Raw genomic sequence first — 16,341 nt, 5'->3', positions numbered from 1 at the left:
AGTACAGCTTGATTCTTAACATGGTCTCCCAGTCTCCGTATGTTCCAGGAGATCACCATCGGTTGGGTAGACATTCCATTCCATAGAATTGAATAGTTGTTTTCAAGGAAAAGACAAAGAGGGGGCTTTGAATGGACTTTCCTTAACATCACAGCCCCCCTATCCCTTGCCAAGAATGAGAGAGACCCAACTGATGCTGCATTCATGTATACTGTCGACACCTATAGATGCAGGTTTTTAATGATGCTAAACAGTCTTGAGCATAAACGGCATGGAAGATCAAGGCCCTTTGGCCCTCATGTGGCCCTCGCACCTCTCCTGCAGGTGCAGGAGAGCTCCAGCCCTCCTCTGTTCCTCCTCCAGACCCCTACTTTCTGCTTTCAAGCAATGCATCCAGCTTCTTCCCAGCAGCAGCATAAGGAAGGAGGGTGCACTGTGATGTTAGGGAGAGTAGGGGACTCAACTTCTGATGGTGGGGTGGCTCTTGACATCTAATGTAAGGGGAGGGGATGTGCTGGACATCTAATATTACAGATACAACCGGCCCTTTTGAGGACAATCATAATTCTGATGCGGCCCACGATGAAATTGAGTTTGACACGCCTGATATAGACCATGTCAATTGCGTTTGGAGCAGTGGCGGCTAGGGTGACCACATTTCCAAACTGCCATTCAGGGACAATTTTGGACGGGGGTGGGGGTTGAATGTAGTTTAAGGGTTGGCGAGATTTCGGCGACGAGTGATTTGTCCGGTGAATGGCTGGTTTTAGCACTTATATTATCCCAATACCATGCTTGAAATGTATTTCTATTGTTACATTGTAATAATAGACCCCCCTCCCTTAGTACAGACCCCCTTCCCTCAGTATAGACCCCCCTCCCTCAGTAGGGACCCCCTTCTACTAACTATAGCCCCCTCCCTCAGTCCGGCCCCCTCTCCACTAAGTATAAGCCTCCTCCCTCAGTACAGACCCCCCCACTAACTATAGGCCCCCTCCCTCAGTACGGACCCCCCACACTAACTATAGACCCCCCCTCCCTCAATACGGACACACCTCTCCACTAGGTATAGGCCCCCTCCCTCAGTACAGACCCCCCACTAACTATAGACCCCCTCCCTCAGTACAGATCCCCCCTCTACTAACTATAGACCCCCTCCCTTAGTATGGCCCCCTCTCCACTAAGTATAAGCCCCCTCCCTCAGTACAGACCCTCCCCCCCACTAACTATAGGCCCCCTCCCTCAGTATGGGCCCCCCTCCACTAACTATAGGCCCCCTCCCTCAGTACGGGCCCTCCTCTCCACTAAGTATATACCCCCTCAGTAAAGACCCCCCTCCAAGTATAAATTCCCCTCCATCAGTACAGACTTCCCCTCCTCAGTATAGACCCCCCCACTGAATAAATACAGACCCCTTCTCCATCAGTATAGACCCCCCTCCCTCATTATAGACCCCCCTTCAGTACTGACCCGCCTCCCTCATTATAGACCCCCCTTCAGTACTGACCCCCCTCCCTCATTATAGACCCCCCTAAGTACAGAACCCCCCACAGTACAGACCCCCCCCTTCCACTTGTGCTAGTGGAGAGGTGGGTGTCAGAAACGTGCTGGGGGGGCACTTTTTACCCTTTTCCTGATCACTATCCATGCCACTTATCTGTCCATCTACATAAGCATAATATAAGCTTAGAACAGACCTCAGATCAGCGCCAGGAATCCACAGCGGTGTCCCTCTTCCCTCTCCGCATACTTGTAAATAGCCGAGGAGGGGGAGGCGGCTTCGGTCTGCTCTGCGGTACAGGGCAGGGAGACATCCAGGTAACAGACAGTGCCCAGTGGATCAGTGTCTTTGAGGCTGCCCCGCTGACAGCCTCGTCCATGGTGGAGAGCATTAGGCGCGGAGGAGAAAGTTAACTTCTCCTCCGCTTTGCATGCTGGGCAGTCTGTGGGGTCACTGGTTGCTAGCCGCCAGGCGGCTATAGCAACCAGTGGCCAGAGTCTCAGGTGGAGCTGGAGGCAGAGCGAGCACCAGCGCTATAGCGGGGTTTGCTCGCTCTGTCAATTCCATTCCGGGACACTGTATTGTCCCGGAATGAAGGTGCCCGGGACCCGGGACAGACCTGCCAATTGCGGGAATGTCCTGGGCAATCCGGGACACGTGGGCACCCTAGAGGCGGCCGGTGCTCAATATTGGGGCGGGGGAACAAACTATTGCCACCAAACTCCCCCTGCGTGGGAGATGGGCGGGAATGCGGCAATCGACCTCCCCTGCCACCCCCAACACGGGTGTTGGACAGGGAATGTGGTGATCGAACCCCCACAGGAATGCGGCAATCGGACGTCTTCCCAAACGCGCGCACGAGAGTTGGACGGGAAGGCAGTGATTAGAGGCCTTACCTTAGGAGCAGGGGGAAGAAAGAGTTGGGCCGTTGCTTCTCCTCCCGGCTGAACAGGAAGTCCTAAACACACAATTGTCACACAACTGGGTGGGCTCAGGTGCGCCAATTAGAGCTTCAGACTTTAATCATGTGCTTCACAAAAGAAAAAAAAAACCCATTGAAATCCATGCATCTGGCGTCCTGCATGTAGGGCCGCCACTGATTTGGAGCAGGGGCTCATGACATATCCCACTAGTCCACCTATGTAAGATTTTATATGGGTGTCACGGAGGGGGGGGGGGGGGTTTAGGAAAACTGATGGAAGACATTAGGTACGGTTATGGCGCATACATGCAGGGTAAGCACAGCCGCTTGTCGTCTACAGCAGGCCTGATTGGAAGATGAAGAAGCAGTCCAATGAGCAATTTAGTACATGTGCTGGCAAGAAGCATGGGATGAGCGATCAGTGTAACAGAATGATAAGCTGATCACTGGGCTGTTTCTGCTTCACTGTCCAATCACAGACTGGGGTAGATCCATGATGGTCTGGGCTCAGAGGAAGAAGGTTAAATTATTTTGCCCATCATTCCACCAAAGACTGAGAACATCTTGTGGCAGAAAAGAATTAGTGTGGGGGATAGCTCTGGAGGGAACTTGAGCATTGCAGCAAAAGCAGATACACTATATTACCAGAAGTATTGGGACGCCTGCCTTTACACGCACATGAACTTTAATGGCATCCCAGTCTTAGTCTATAGGGTTCAATATTGAGTTGGCCCACCATTTGAAGCTATTAAAGCTTCAACTCTTCTAGGAAGACTGTCCACAACGTTTAGGAGTGTGTCTATGGGAATGTTTGACCATTCTTCCAGAAGCACATTTGTGAGGTCAGGCACTGATGTTGGACGAGAAGGCCTGGCTCGCAGTCTCTGCTCTAATTCATCCCAAAGGTGTTCTATCGGGTTGAGGTCTGGACTCTTTACAGGCCAGTCAAGTTCCTCCACCCCAAACTCGCTCATCCATGTCCTTATGGACCTTGCTTTGTGCTCTGATCCAAATAATTTAGTGGAGGGGGATTATGGTGTGGGGTTGTTTTTCAGGGGTTGGGCTTGACCCTTTAGTTCCAGTGAAGGGAAGACATTTTGAACAATTTCATGCTCCCAACCTTGTGGCAACAGTTTAGGGATAGCCCCTTCCTGTTCCAACAGGACTACACGCCAGTGCACATACAAGGTACACAAAGACATGGATGAGCGAGTTCGGGGTGGAGGAACTTGACTGGCCTGCACAGAGTCCTGACCTCAACCCGATAGAACACCTTTGGGATGAATTAGAGCGGAAATTGCGAGCCAGGCTTTCTCGTCCAGGCCTTCTTGTCTCATTTGGTAATATAGTGTATCTTAATTGTATAGTAGAGGACAAAAAGCTTGCTCAGACTGTCCCTAGTGCACACTATTGTAATCCTACCCACTTTGTGAGACTCCAGTTTTTTTTTAATGTGCTTGAATGATGGATCTGTTCTCCTTTGAATGATTTTTTTTTCCTTTTTTAAATCATTCTACTTTATGCCTTTATCAAGATCTAACTGCTTTAATTCGCTTTGCATAATCTTGCCAATGTCAGTAAATGTGTTGGTACCTATTTCTGTTTGAAAGATGAGCTATCGTGCTTTGCATCACTGTGCTTTAATTAGCATGCTGCAAGCAACATCACAGGATTCAATAGGTGATAAAGCCTGTAAATTATTCTTCACTGCTACTTATAGTAGATTTTAAAATGTATCCCTAAAATCTCCTGAGTTTAAACATGTTGTTGTCATTTCAAAAGTTTAATATTTTTAAATTTGCAGCTTTTATTTATATAATCTTTGTTTCCTTTTTTTTTTTTTTTTTTTTAATATATAATCTTTATTTCAGTTTTCAAAAAAAAGGGGGGGGGGGGGACATATAACGAAGGGTAGTGAACCATGAATCACCAGTCTGCAACATTAGATTCAGAAAAGCCTTTGGTACATACAGATATAAGAAGCAGATGATTCCACTTTTTGTAAACCATATATCATAGGGGGTGCAATAAAAATAGAGTACCATATCAGGGCTACGTACTGATGTTGGGATCATGGCTTTGTGGCGGCCAAATCATCACTTCCAGGACTCCTCCTTGTTCTTCCTTACGCTGAAGATAGTTCTTAATGACATTGGGTGTATGTTTGGGGTTGTTGTCCTGCTGCAGAATAAATTTGGGGCCAATCACACGCCTCTTTGATGGTAAGGCATGATGGATAAGTATCTGCCTGTATTTCTCAGCATTGAGGACACCATTAATCGTGACCAAATCTCCAACTCTATTTGCAGAAATGCAGCCCTGAACTTGCACTGATCCTCCACCATACTTCACAGTTGCCTGCAGACACTCATTATTGTACCGCTCTCCAGCCCTTCGGCAAACCAACTGCTGCCTCCTACAGCCAAATATTTCAAGTTTTGACTCCTCAGTCCAGAGTACCTGCTGCCATTTTTCTGCATCCCAGTTCCTATGTTTTTGTGTATGTTAAGTCGCTTAGCCTTGTTTCCACATCGGAGATATGACTTTTTGGCTGCAATTCTTCCATGAAGACCACTTCTGGCCAGGCTTCTCCGGACAGTAGATGGGTGTACCTGGGTCCCACCAGTTCTGTGTTGATGGCCCTGCTGGACATCTTCTGATGTTGAAGGAAAGGAAGCATGATGTGTCTTACTGCATTGTTTCCTTGGCCAACCACTGCGTCTATGGTCCTCAACTTTGCCCGATTCTTTGTGCTTCTTCAAAAAAGCTTGAAAAGCACATCATGAAACCCCAGTCTGCTTTGCCTGGGAGAGACCTTGCTGATGCAGTATAACTACCTTATGTCTTGTTGCTGTGCTCAGTCTTGCCAAGGTGTATGACCTCTGACATGAAGCTGTTCTCCACAACTTCACCTTAGTAGCAGAGTTTGGCTGTTCCTCACCCAGTTTTAAGTCTCCTACACAGCTGTTTTTTTCAGTTAATGACTGTGGTTCAACCTACATATGAAATTGATGATCATTAACACACGCTTGGTATAATTGGTTAATCATACACCTGACTCTAATCCTTTAAAATTTCTAACTTTGGGCAAGTGTAAGAACGGATGCTGGTTTGAAGCCAAAGGGTAGTCACACCAAATAGTGACTTGATTAAGATCTTTCCACCAAATCATTTTGATTTCCATTCCTCCGTGGAATAGAAGTGTTTAAACGTGCCATGTTCTTACTATGTTTTGTTCTTTTAATAGGTGAAGCAGCAGAAAGAAAGCAGCTGGGTTGAGCATGATGTGTGGAGAATGGAGATCTACGTGTGTCTGGGCATTATATCGCTCGCTATTTTAGCCATATTGGCTATCGCATCAATTCCATCGGTCAGCAATTCGTTGTCATGGCGAGAGTACCAGTTCATACAGGTATGGTTATTTTTTTTTAATCTCCAATCCATAAATCACTGATATATTGCACAGCACGAAAATAAAAGAATCCACCTGCAAGCCTCATCCTTATTTATTATATATTACATAATTTTTTTATGGTCGGGATTAAAAAATTTTTTTATAACTTCCACTTTATCCAACAGATGGTGCTTAAAGTGGGAGTAAACTCCCATGTAGGAATCTTACCTATAGGTACTGTAAATATCACGTCCCTGGCTGCATCTACAGTAAATATCTCCTAAACTGTGCATGGGTCGTTCCTTCAGAGTCCTGCGCCGTAAAGGGCGGCTCCCACGCGCAGGAGTGACGTGATCGCGGCTCTGGCCACTCACACAGCCGGAGTCTGCAAACCTGGAAAGAAGACCGGGTAAAGATGGAAGTGCCTTCACCGGTGACATCTGGAGGGCTTCGTTCTTGGGTAAGTTTCACATAATGGGCTAGTGTGCGATGCACACTAGCCCATTATGGCTTTACCTTGCAGGTTTAAAAAAACAGCCGGCAGCAGTTTACTACCGCTTTAAGGATCTTTACAGGTTTATCTGTATCTAGTTAACCTCGTTAAAAAAAATCACAGTTTTTTATAGAAATCAATAGCTTAAGCTTAAAATGAATCAAACAAGTGAATGAGTCAGCCTTGACTCCTTCCTAATTAGATGGCTCAGTCTAAGGAGTAAGTGAGAGCCAATCCCTGCTTAAAAAGGAAGATTACTGCTGGGCTGTCTGTTTAGCTAACCCATACTCCTCTGGGAATCCCTTTTTTGCATATAAAATTGTAATGAAATCCATGAAAAATAATATAATATATTGCAGATGATCAGTACTTAGATGTGGCAGCTGCATTCGCTTTTTTTTATTTTATAGGCGTTTTTCTTTTATTTTCACCTGGTGATCCTGCCAGTAGCCCACGTCTTGTCCTAGAGTGAGAACCCTGACTTACTGTACTGTATCTATGGAGGAGAAGAGTTGTCACCCTAGGACAGTACGGAACCCCCTCCCCTTTTCTTCATCACCATAATTGGGGAGGTGTTTTGTAGTCCACAGGGTTAACCTGGGCAGGGCTGATAACAAATCTGCACTTCTGACATCAGTAACAGCTTTTTTTTTGTGGTAGTTGCACTTGCCAAACAGATCTAACAAAACACTTTTAATTGTACAGTTGTATATTAAAGGACAAAGAAGTTCATTGTTTTTTTTTTTCTTTTTTTAAAGTAATGGATTGTATACATAAAAAAGACAAATGTCCATAGAGTTCAGCCACGCATATAGTAAAAAAAAGATATAAAACAAGACATATTTTAGTAAAAAAAAAAAAAAAAAAAGTAAAATAAAAAAAAAAATTATAGTTTCCCTTTAAAGTAAACCTATTATGAAAAAAATCTAAAGTCTACTGACTGGAACTAGCATGCAGTAAGTGAAAAGTCAGGAGTACTAAGAAGAAAGGTGACAGCCAGGCTACTGATATTTTTGGAAGTGTTAAAGTAGTCTTCCAGACAATTTTATTTTTAGTGGCTTATTTTAGTGGCCATGAAGCTGAACACCCCCTACTATTGTAGGTTTTCTGGCCAGATATTTCTTTGGAAGTGGTTTTTCCAGGTGCTTCAAGACTGAATCAGCATAAGTCACATGTGTTGTGCAGATCACTGTCTATTGATGGAGAGTTCTGGCTTTTATTATCTTATTTTCCAGTGATGCAAACGAGGTGAACACAGAGTACTATAGCCGGAAGGGTGCACTGCCATTCATTTATTTCTAAATGCACTTATTATTCTTGCCTCAAAATAAAAAAACGTTTAAGGCGGATCTATAGACTGATATAAAAGACAAATGCAGCTGTGTATTCATTAACACATCATTAACCACTTCAGCCCCAGAAGGTGTACCCCCGTTTATGACCAGGCAATTTTTTGCGATACGGCTAATTTAACTGACAATTGCGCGGTCGTGCGACACTGTACCCAAATAAAATTGATGTCCTTTTTTTCCCCACAAATAGAACTTTCTTTTGGTGGTATTTGATCACCTCTGCGTTTTTTTTATTTTTTGCGCTATAGACAAAATAACAGACCCTTTTTTTATTATCTCTCTCTGTCTCTCTTTTTTTTTTTTTTTTTTTTTTTTTCTTTCTTTCTGCTATAAAATATACCCGATAAATGTTGTTTTTTTTTGTTTTTTTTTTTTTAAATCAAATGTATTCATCAGTTTAGGCCAATATGTATTCTACATATTTTTGGTAAAAAAAGTCCCAATAAGCGTATATTGATTGTTTTTTGCGCAAAAGTTATAGCGTCTACAAACTACGGGATGGATTTATGGAACTTTTATTTTTTTTACTAGTAATGGCAGTGATCAGCGATTTTAAGCGGGACTGCGATATTGCGGCGGACAAAAGTGACACTTTTTGGGGACCAGCGATACCAATACAGTGATCATTGCTAAAAAAAAATGCACTCACTGTACTAATGACATTGACAGGGAAGGGGTTAACATCAGGGGCGCTGAAAGGGTTAAGTGTGCTCCTAGAGAGTGCTTTCTAACTGTGTGGGGGATGGCTTAACTGGAGGAAGACAGAGATCTGTGTTTCTCAGCAGAAACACAAGATCTCAATCTTCCTCTCTGACAGAACGGCAGTCTGCCTTGTTTACAGACGGCCGTTCTGCCTCTCCTGTCAACCATCAGCGGGTCCCAATGACCATCACGTTGGACAGACCTGCTGATTGGCTCCCGCTGTGTCCAATCACAGCGAGAGCGGGACACGTGTGCGCCCCAGACCCTGTGAACAAAATCATGTACAGGTACGTGATTTTGTGCAGGAGGGCTGCCCTGCTGCAGTATATCTGGGGCAGTCCTTAAGTGGTTAAATGTATTGTTGTCTAACATGGAAGCAATACAAGCACTCAAATTTGACCTTGAGGTACCAGCCTCTTGTGGTCCTTGTGCAGCAATTTCAGACTGTGGGAGGGAGAAGGAGTACAAGGAGCCAATCTGCTGTGGTGGGGTGCAAATAACATGCTGACAGGAGGAGAGAGCAAAGTGAATGACTGAGGGATGCAGGGGCGTAACTAGAAATAGCAGGGCCCCATAGCAAAATGTTGTATGGGGCCCCCCTGCAAACAGCCCCCCCCCCCCCCCACAGCTGCCCTAGTGTCAATGCAGCGTGACCTGTGCCCCATACAGCATGACCTGTGCCCAATGCAGCGTGACCTGTGCCCAATGCAGCGTGACCTGTGCCCAATGCAGCGTGACCTGTGCCCAATGCAGCGTGACATGTGCCCAATGCAGCGTGACCTGTGCCCAATGCAGCATGACCTGTGCCCAATGCAGCATGACCTGTGCCCAATGCAGCGTGACCTGTGCCCCATACAGCATGACCTGTGCCCCATACAGCGTGACCTGTGCCCGATGCAGCATGACCTGTGCCCGATGCAGCGTGACCTGTGCCCGATGCAGCGTGACCTCTGCCCCATACAGGGTGACCTGTGCCCAATGCAGCGTGAACTGTGCCCAATGCAGCGTGACCTGTGCCCCATACAATGTGACCTGTGCCCCATGCAGCGTGACCTGTGCCCCATGCAGCGTGACCTGTGCCCCATGCAGCGTGACCTGTGCCCCATGCAGCGTGACCTGTGCCCCATGCAGCGTGACCTGTGCCCCATACAGCGTGACCTGTGCCCCATACAGCGTGACCTGTGCCCAATACAGCCTGGTCTGCCTGTGCCCCATACAGCCTCACCTGTGCAGAGGAAGAGGCAAGCCACCCAGATCAGCAGAGAGCGGGATTGCCCACTGTAATAGCTTTCATTTGAATTTCCTGTCTTCCTGGGGCTCATCATCACATAGCCCCACCTCTTGGCCTGACGCCTTTGATGACGTCACACGTCCCGCATTGGATTGGCGTTCTCTCTATCAAAGGCGCCGGGCCAAGAGGTGGAGCTATCTGACGTGAGCCCCGGGAACACTGGAAGTTCTAATGAAAGCTATTACATCAGGCAATTCAGCTCTCTGCTGATCCAGGTGGCTTGCCTCTTCCTCTGCACAGGTGAGGCTGTATGGGGCACAGGCAGACCAGGCTGTATTGGGCACAGGCAACGCTGTATTGGGCACAGGTCACAGCTTGCCTCTTCCTCTCCTCTCTCTTCCCCTGGCTGGGAGACTGTGCCGGCGGTGCTCTCATCCTCACTGGGCCCCACTCGCCTGCATGGGTCGCTATGGTGGTAGTTACGCCCCTGGAAGGATGGGTTTAGTTGCTTTCACTGGCCAATTACAAAATGCAAACTGGAAATCTGGTCAATAAGATATTTAGGCTGAGTTCACACTATTGCAAAATGGATGTGGATTTCTCCGCATCCAATCTGCATGTCAGGAGACTGTGACCGGCTCTCTATGGAGCACAGCTCCGGGACGGCTGCGGAGCGAATTGCACAGGAGTCCTGTGCGACTTATGGTACGTTTTCAGGTCCGAATTCAGCAAAAAATTCGGACTGATATCGGACCTGAAACTGTAAACAGGGACGCACCGGACCCCTTGGTGCGAGCCGCTCCGTACGACAGTGTGAACCCAGCCTTAAAAATGAATTCCAATTTGTCCACTGTGTAAAATGTGCAGGTACACTACGAGTTAAAGTAATATTAAAGTAAAAAACAAAACAAAACATGTTAACCCTACCTGCTCTGTGTAATAGTTTTCCGCTGCTGTCTTAGCCAATGAGGAGGGAGAGTCCCCCGAGAGCCGAGGCTCTCCTTCACATCGCTGGAGGAAGATCGGGCTCAGGTATGTATAAGTTTGGGGGGCTGGACACTGAAGGTTTTTTACCTTCATGCATAGAATCCGTGAAGATACAAAACCTTCAGCCTTTACAAACGCTTTAAGTCCAAGGAGGCACATGACATCTCCTGACCCTATCTCTATTATTTATATCTGACAGGTTTATGGCTCTGCTGGATCATAGATTGATACTCAGGGGTGTGAGAGAATAGAGAGAGGCACACAGAGCAGCTATGCCCGCCCCTCCCCTGCCCATTCAGAGAAGCCTTTTTTTTTAATGAGTTCACATAATACAATGGCTTCTGGATTGGGCAGGAAGAAGGGATCAGCAGGCATAGCAGCTGCACCAACACTAATGTTGAAGATGCTTACACCTGAAGTATGAGCATCAGGCCCCAGAAATACTGATATAGCCATCCTCAGGGGGTGCAATAAAACTGTCAGATGTAAATAATAGAGATGGCATGCACCTCCTTGGATTTAACTCATAGGGGTTGATTTACTAAAACTGGAGCACTCAGAATATGGTGCAGCTGTGTATGGTAGCCATGGTTTAGTAAATCAACCCTATAGTGTACCTTCACTTTTTTTACAAAGGAGCTGAATTTCTGGAATTCAGCTTTAAGCAATAGTGAAACTGCAGTAGAGAAAAATCAGACCCCTTTCCCTGCCAAATATGACTGTGCTGTTTGCCAGAGCTGCGTAAATCCCAGTACTGGATGGACAAATACAAATCTTTTGACAAGTAAAACAGAGCCCACGTGTTACGTCATTTGTGTATTTAGCTGTTTGCCTGGTATTAGGAAACTTTAGAGGCATGTAAAAATGAACTTTGTCTCCTATGTCTTTGATGAATAATAGAACCAATACTGAAGGAACATGGCCCATGATAACGGGAAAACTGGGGAGACTCATGTTCATTTGGGGAAATTGTCCGAGCTTTTCACAGAATATTAGTGACATCATCAGAATTCGGGAAAATCAACACAGACAGAGCCAAAACTTTCGTAAAGCTGTTGAAATCCCTTCTGACAGCAGTTGGAATTGTTCTACTAATCCAGTGAGTCAGCAGCTGCTGCAATTAAAACAATATGAAAAATTGGGCGCACTAAAGCCGGACGGTCAGAATGAGAAATGATTTATACACAGGGCTGTATACTGGCCTTGTACAGGCAATGGGCACTGCCAGACAAGCTGCTGGTGAGAGGAGAATTACAAGGCCCAGGAGTATGAACCTGGTAACTTGGTGCTCAATGTATTCCTCGGGGTTTTGTGTGTCACTGGCAATACGTTTTAGTACAAAGTATACCACCAGCATGTGATCAATACAAAGCAGTATTAAAAACAAAAACAAAAAATCATATTGCGGTTTACTGCTTATACAGTTCCAGCTTTTTATTTTTTTAAACCCTCCATGATGTTTGCACCTAATGCTTTACCAAACGGTATTAGTAGGAAATGTAGGTTTTCTAAATCCCCCTTTTTTATTTATTTATTTTTTTAATTCACTTTGCTGTCCCCAGCGAGCGTGCTGCCATCCTCAGTGTGGGCATCGCTCCTCCTGGTATACGGCACTGCTGGCTACCCAACATGCACCTCCTGATCTCGCACATAAAGTACAAAGATGCAAGCGGCGAATGCGCATTGACTCCTAGGATTGATTACACTCGTATCCCAGGAGCCAATGGGCGGGTGGACATGACGTGCCTCACCACGGTGGGGTACAGCGGAAGCGGAGGATTCAGAATGCATAAAAGATATTTACACTGCAGGAAAAAAAAAATGTCCAAGTAGAAAATAGAAAGTGATCACAAACACTTTCTGCTTTAATTTGTCCATCTAAATATGCTAGTCTAACACTACCCTCTCCACAGATTGGCAATGCTGCTGTTCAAGGGTGGTTCCGTTGCTCCTCCACCTAGAGTAGAGACACAAAAATGCCTTAAAGGAAAACTAATGCAGCCACCACATTTAACCCCTTCGCGCCTAAGGGTAAAACAAATGTTAATGCCTAAGCACAATTTTACAACTTTGACATGTGTTGGTAAAACTGTAGGTGTCCTCGCAACTGCTTTGTGCATCCACGTGGATAATACCTTGGTTTTTTCCAGAACAAATTGGGCTTTCATTTGGTGGTAAATGGTAATGGTTATCTCCTGATTTTTTTTTTTTTTTTTTTTTATATATAAACAAAACTGGCCCAAAATGGTAAATATATATATATATATATATATATATATATATATATATATATATTTAAATTTCACTGTATATTTCTTGCTACTTCCATAACCTTCCACCAAAGAACAACCCATATTAAATGCTCCCGCTCCTGACTGCGATACCATGTATGTATATGTTAGTTGTTTGTACCCGTAATACAGCCCAGAAACAATAGTGCGCGTTTTGCTTTTTTTTTTAATCCTGCCTAAAACCCATTGATACTAATTAAATTAAAAAAAAGAAAAAAATCCTGCCCAAAACAAAAAACACTGACCTTGACCCAGACCCTAACCCCTGGCACTGACCTAGATCAAACCTTGATCTAGGTATTTTTTTATTTTTTTTTTTTATTTTTTTTATTTTTTACACAGTAGTATTTTTTTTTTTACCCTCTCTGCAAGGTGAGAGAGAGATACAATGTATCTCTCCTCCATTCAGAGAGAGAGAACCTGGGGGCGGGCTTTACAGTGACTGATCAGTATTATAGCCAATCAGAGCCTATTACAGTGATTAGGTGACGTGGAATCTGGAGTTCTGGGTCCCGATTGTTAGTATGGGGCCCGGGGTTCTCGGTGAGACCCCGGTGTCTGTTCTGGGAGCACGCCCCAAGCACAAAGACAGATACGCAAATACACGCCCTGCGGTTGGTGGTGGAGAGGGATAAGAACACCGTTCAGGATTTTATTGCTGTCTGTGCCCCTGTTAGGGAGATTCACACTCTCTCTACTTACCATTATCACTGAAAGCAAAAGAAAATCCCAAATTTGTCCCCAGAACAGGATTACAGGGGAAATTATAGGGACACTAATTCTCGTGGCAACCAGGGATTTCTCTCACTTCTAGTTTTGATTACGGGACAGGAAGTGAAGGGAAATCTCCTCAATGGGACACAGATGGCTTAAAAAAGCCGACAAGGGTTATAACCCTCCCTTGTTCTATCCAAAACGAAAAAAGTTTTGCCTTTAGTTCTACTTCACTAATTAGGTAGATCTAGTAGCAACATCTTTTTGCCGAATTACAATACTGCTAATAAGACAGATTAAACATCCTGTGCATAGTATACCTTGAGATCCCTCGGTAGGGTCACTAGGCCTTTAACACATCCTGTTCACTTTGATATGTACTTATTGTTCTTTCTGTTGACCTCCACAGAGCAAGATGGGCTACGTGGCATTGTTCCTGAGCACGGCGCACACCTTGGTGTTTGCCTGGAATAAATGGGCAGATGGCGGACAGTTTATTTGGTACACGCCCCCCTCCTTCATGTTGGCGGTGTTCCTCCCCATCCTCGTCCTTCTCTGTAAAGCCATCTTTCTTCTGCCATGTTTCAGCAAGAGGATCCAGAAGATCAGATGTGGCTGGGAGACTAATAAACCGATGAACAAGAACTGTGTTCTCACTCATATGTAATATGGACCACAAATACAGTATTTATAGCCTTGCGTGTTGGAGCTTTTTATTTTGTATGGGTTTGGAGTTATTATTAACCAATAAAGTGAACTTGTACTTAAAATTTACATATACGAGCTAGGCAATACCAAATCACTTTTTTTTTTTTTTTTGAGAATTTTTTTATTGAATTTGCACTAAGAACATCCCAATAACACAGAGTGACCGCCTGACAACCAGGTGACACCAAACAATAAAACATACAAAACATCAGCACCAGGTCACCAGTAAGACTCTCAGGTAAGAACAGAATACTTTAAACAGTAATCTACCAATACATGTGTGTCAAAAAACAAAAATATTACATTTTTAAGTTGCCGGCTCCTATATCTCTGACTATGACTGACACAAGATGCGTAAGAGAAATCATATACTAATTGGGAATCATACATATAACCCGCATATAAAATACCGTAATGACCAATCTGTACTCATTGTTCAAAGCTCTGCACCCTTTATATTTGTGAATTGCAGTTGAGTCTGGACCAGACCATTTAATCCGATTATCATAGACCAGGGGTAGGCAACCTTTTGAGCACAGTGTGCCGAAAAATGTTTTCAAAGAAATTGAGCGTGACAATTTTATAATAAAAAAATGTCAACTTCAGACTCTGAATCACGAAAAGGATTTTTTTATTAGGTAAATGCTGTAAACTACTTTTAGTAGTGAGAAATTAACATCCTGCTCTCTCATGCCTCAGATCAGCCCCAATTCATGCACCTTCACACCTCAGATCACTGTCCCCCTGCACATCTGCCCCACCACTGTAATCCCCGGCACATCTGCCCCACCACTGTACCCCCCTGTACATCTGCCCCACCACTGTAATCCCCTGCTCATCTGCCCCACCACTGTAATCCCCTGCTCATCTGCCCCACCACTGTAATCCCCTGCACATCTGCCCCACCACTGTAATCCCCTGCACATCTGCCCCACCACTGTAATCCCCTGCACATCTGCCCCACCACTGTAATCCCCTGCACATCTGCCCCACCACTGTAATCCCCTGCACATCTGCCCCACCACTGTAACCCTCTGCACATCTGCCCCATCACTGTAACCCCCTGCTCATCTGCCCCACCACTGTGGTAATCTCTTGAATGCATTGTGTAACTCCTAACCAGAACTGCTATATGGCTGTGCATTCCCAAAAAATATGGGTAAAATCTGCTCTAGAGGAGGTACACCACCAGAAGTTCCGTAATTGAGTGGTAAAGATCCTAGCCAACCTGGCTAAAGTGAGGTATATTCTGTGTAGGAATTTATATTGTATGAGATGTCTCTAGACCAGTGTTTCTCAACCTTTTTTCAGTTAAGTGGATGTAAACCCTCACATATACCCAGAACAGCCTCAGATGAGACACAGAGATGAAACAAATCTCCCTACATAAGTTTTACATGTATATCTGCTTTCTTCAGCTTTATATACTGTTTAGAAAGTTCACATTGTGTTAGATTTTCTCTTCCTGGTTAGCACTGCAGTGAAGTCTGGGCATACAGCCAAGACAGCTGATTGGAGGAAAGGCACACACCCCCTCTCCTCATAGGTAGAGACTTTCAGAACTGATTGTTGAATAGTTCAGAGCTCTGCAAATCTATTTATAGCATCCTCTCCAACACAAAACTCAGGATGCTTTTATCATATGTGAAGGAGAACTTGTCAGGAGTTATCAAGCTGATAACAGAAGAAAGGAGCAGGAGACAGCTATGGGACATAATACTTTGAAGAGAGATAAGAAAACACTGCAGATATATGTGCCCAGCTCAAATTTCATGAATTGGGTTTACATCCACTTTAAGGCTCTAAAATTATGGACAATCGCAAGACACCCCATTCTAAAATGTAATAAACTATTCTAATAGTATTACATAATGTAGCAGAATTGACACAAGTAGGAGACTCAACATTAGAGGTGATTTAATCTTACAAAGCAAATACACTTTTGCACACTGATACCAATTAGTATTCCAGCGTTTCTCCTTTCCCTCAGTTTCTCTCCATCACTCAGCTAATGTGACCCCCAGTGTTGACAGAGAGGGGCAGGGG

At 44.8% G+C, this 16,341-nt stretch overlaps 1 protein-coding gene across 3 annotated transcripts in view; it reads left to right on the top strand.

Moving 5' to 3' along the window:
- The window catches only part of STEAP1 (STEAP family member 1), a 41,923-nt gene extending 27,637 nt beyond the window's left edge, over positions 1–14,286 (top strand). For all 3 annotated transcript variants that reach the window (XM_073629705.1, XM_073629704.1, XM_073629707.1), the window contains 2 exons: positions 5,671–5,835; positions 13,997–14,286. In XM_073629705.1, coding sequence (XP_073485806.1) covers positions 5,671–5,835; positions 13,997–14,254 — 423 coding nt within the window. In that variant the 3' untranslated portion in view covers positions 14,255–14,286. The remainder of the gene's footprint in view (positions 1–5,670; positions 5,836–13,996) is intronic.
- The last annotated feature ends 2,055 nt before the right edge of the window (positions 14,287–16,341 follow it).

Source organism: Aquarana catesbeiana, linkage group LG05 (assembly GCF_042186555.1).
Source record: "Aquarana catesbeiana isolate 2022-GZ linkage group LG05, ASM4218655v1, whole genome shotgun sequence".
NCBI classification, from domain to species: Eukaryota; Metazoa; Chordata; class Amphibia; order Anura; family Ranidae; genus Aquarana; species Aquarana catesbeiana.
This window is presented reverse-complemented; position numbering and strand designations above follow the sequence as displayed.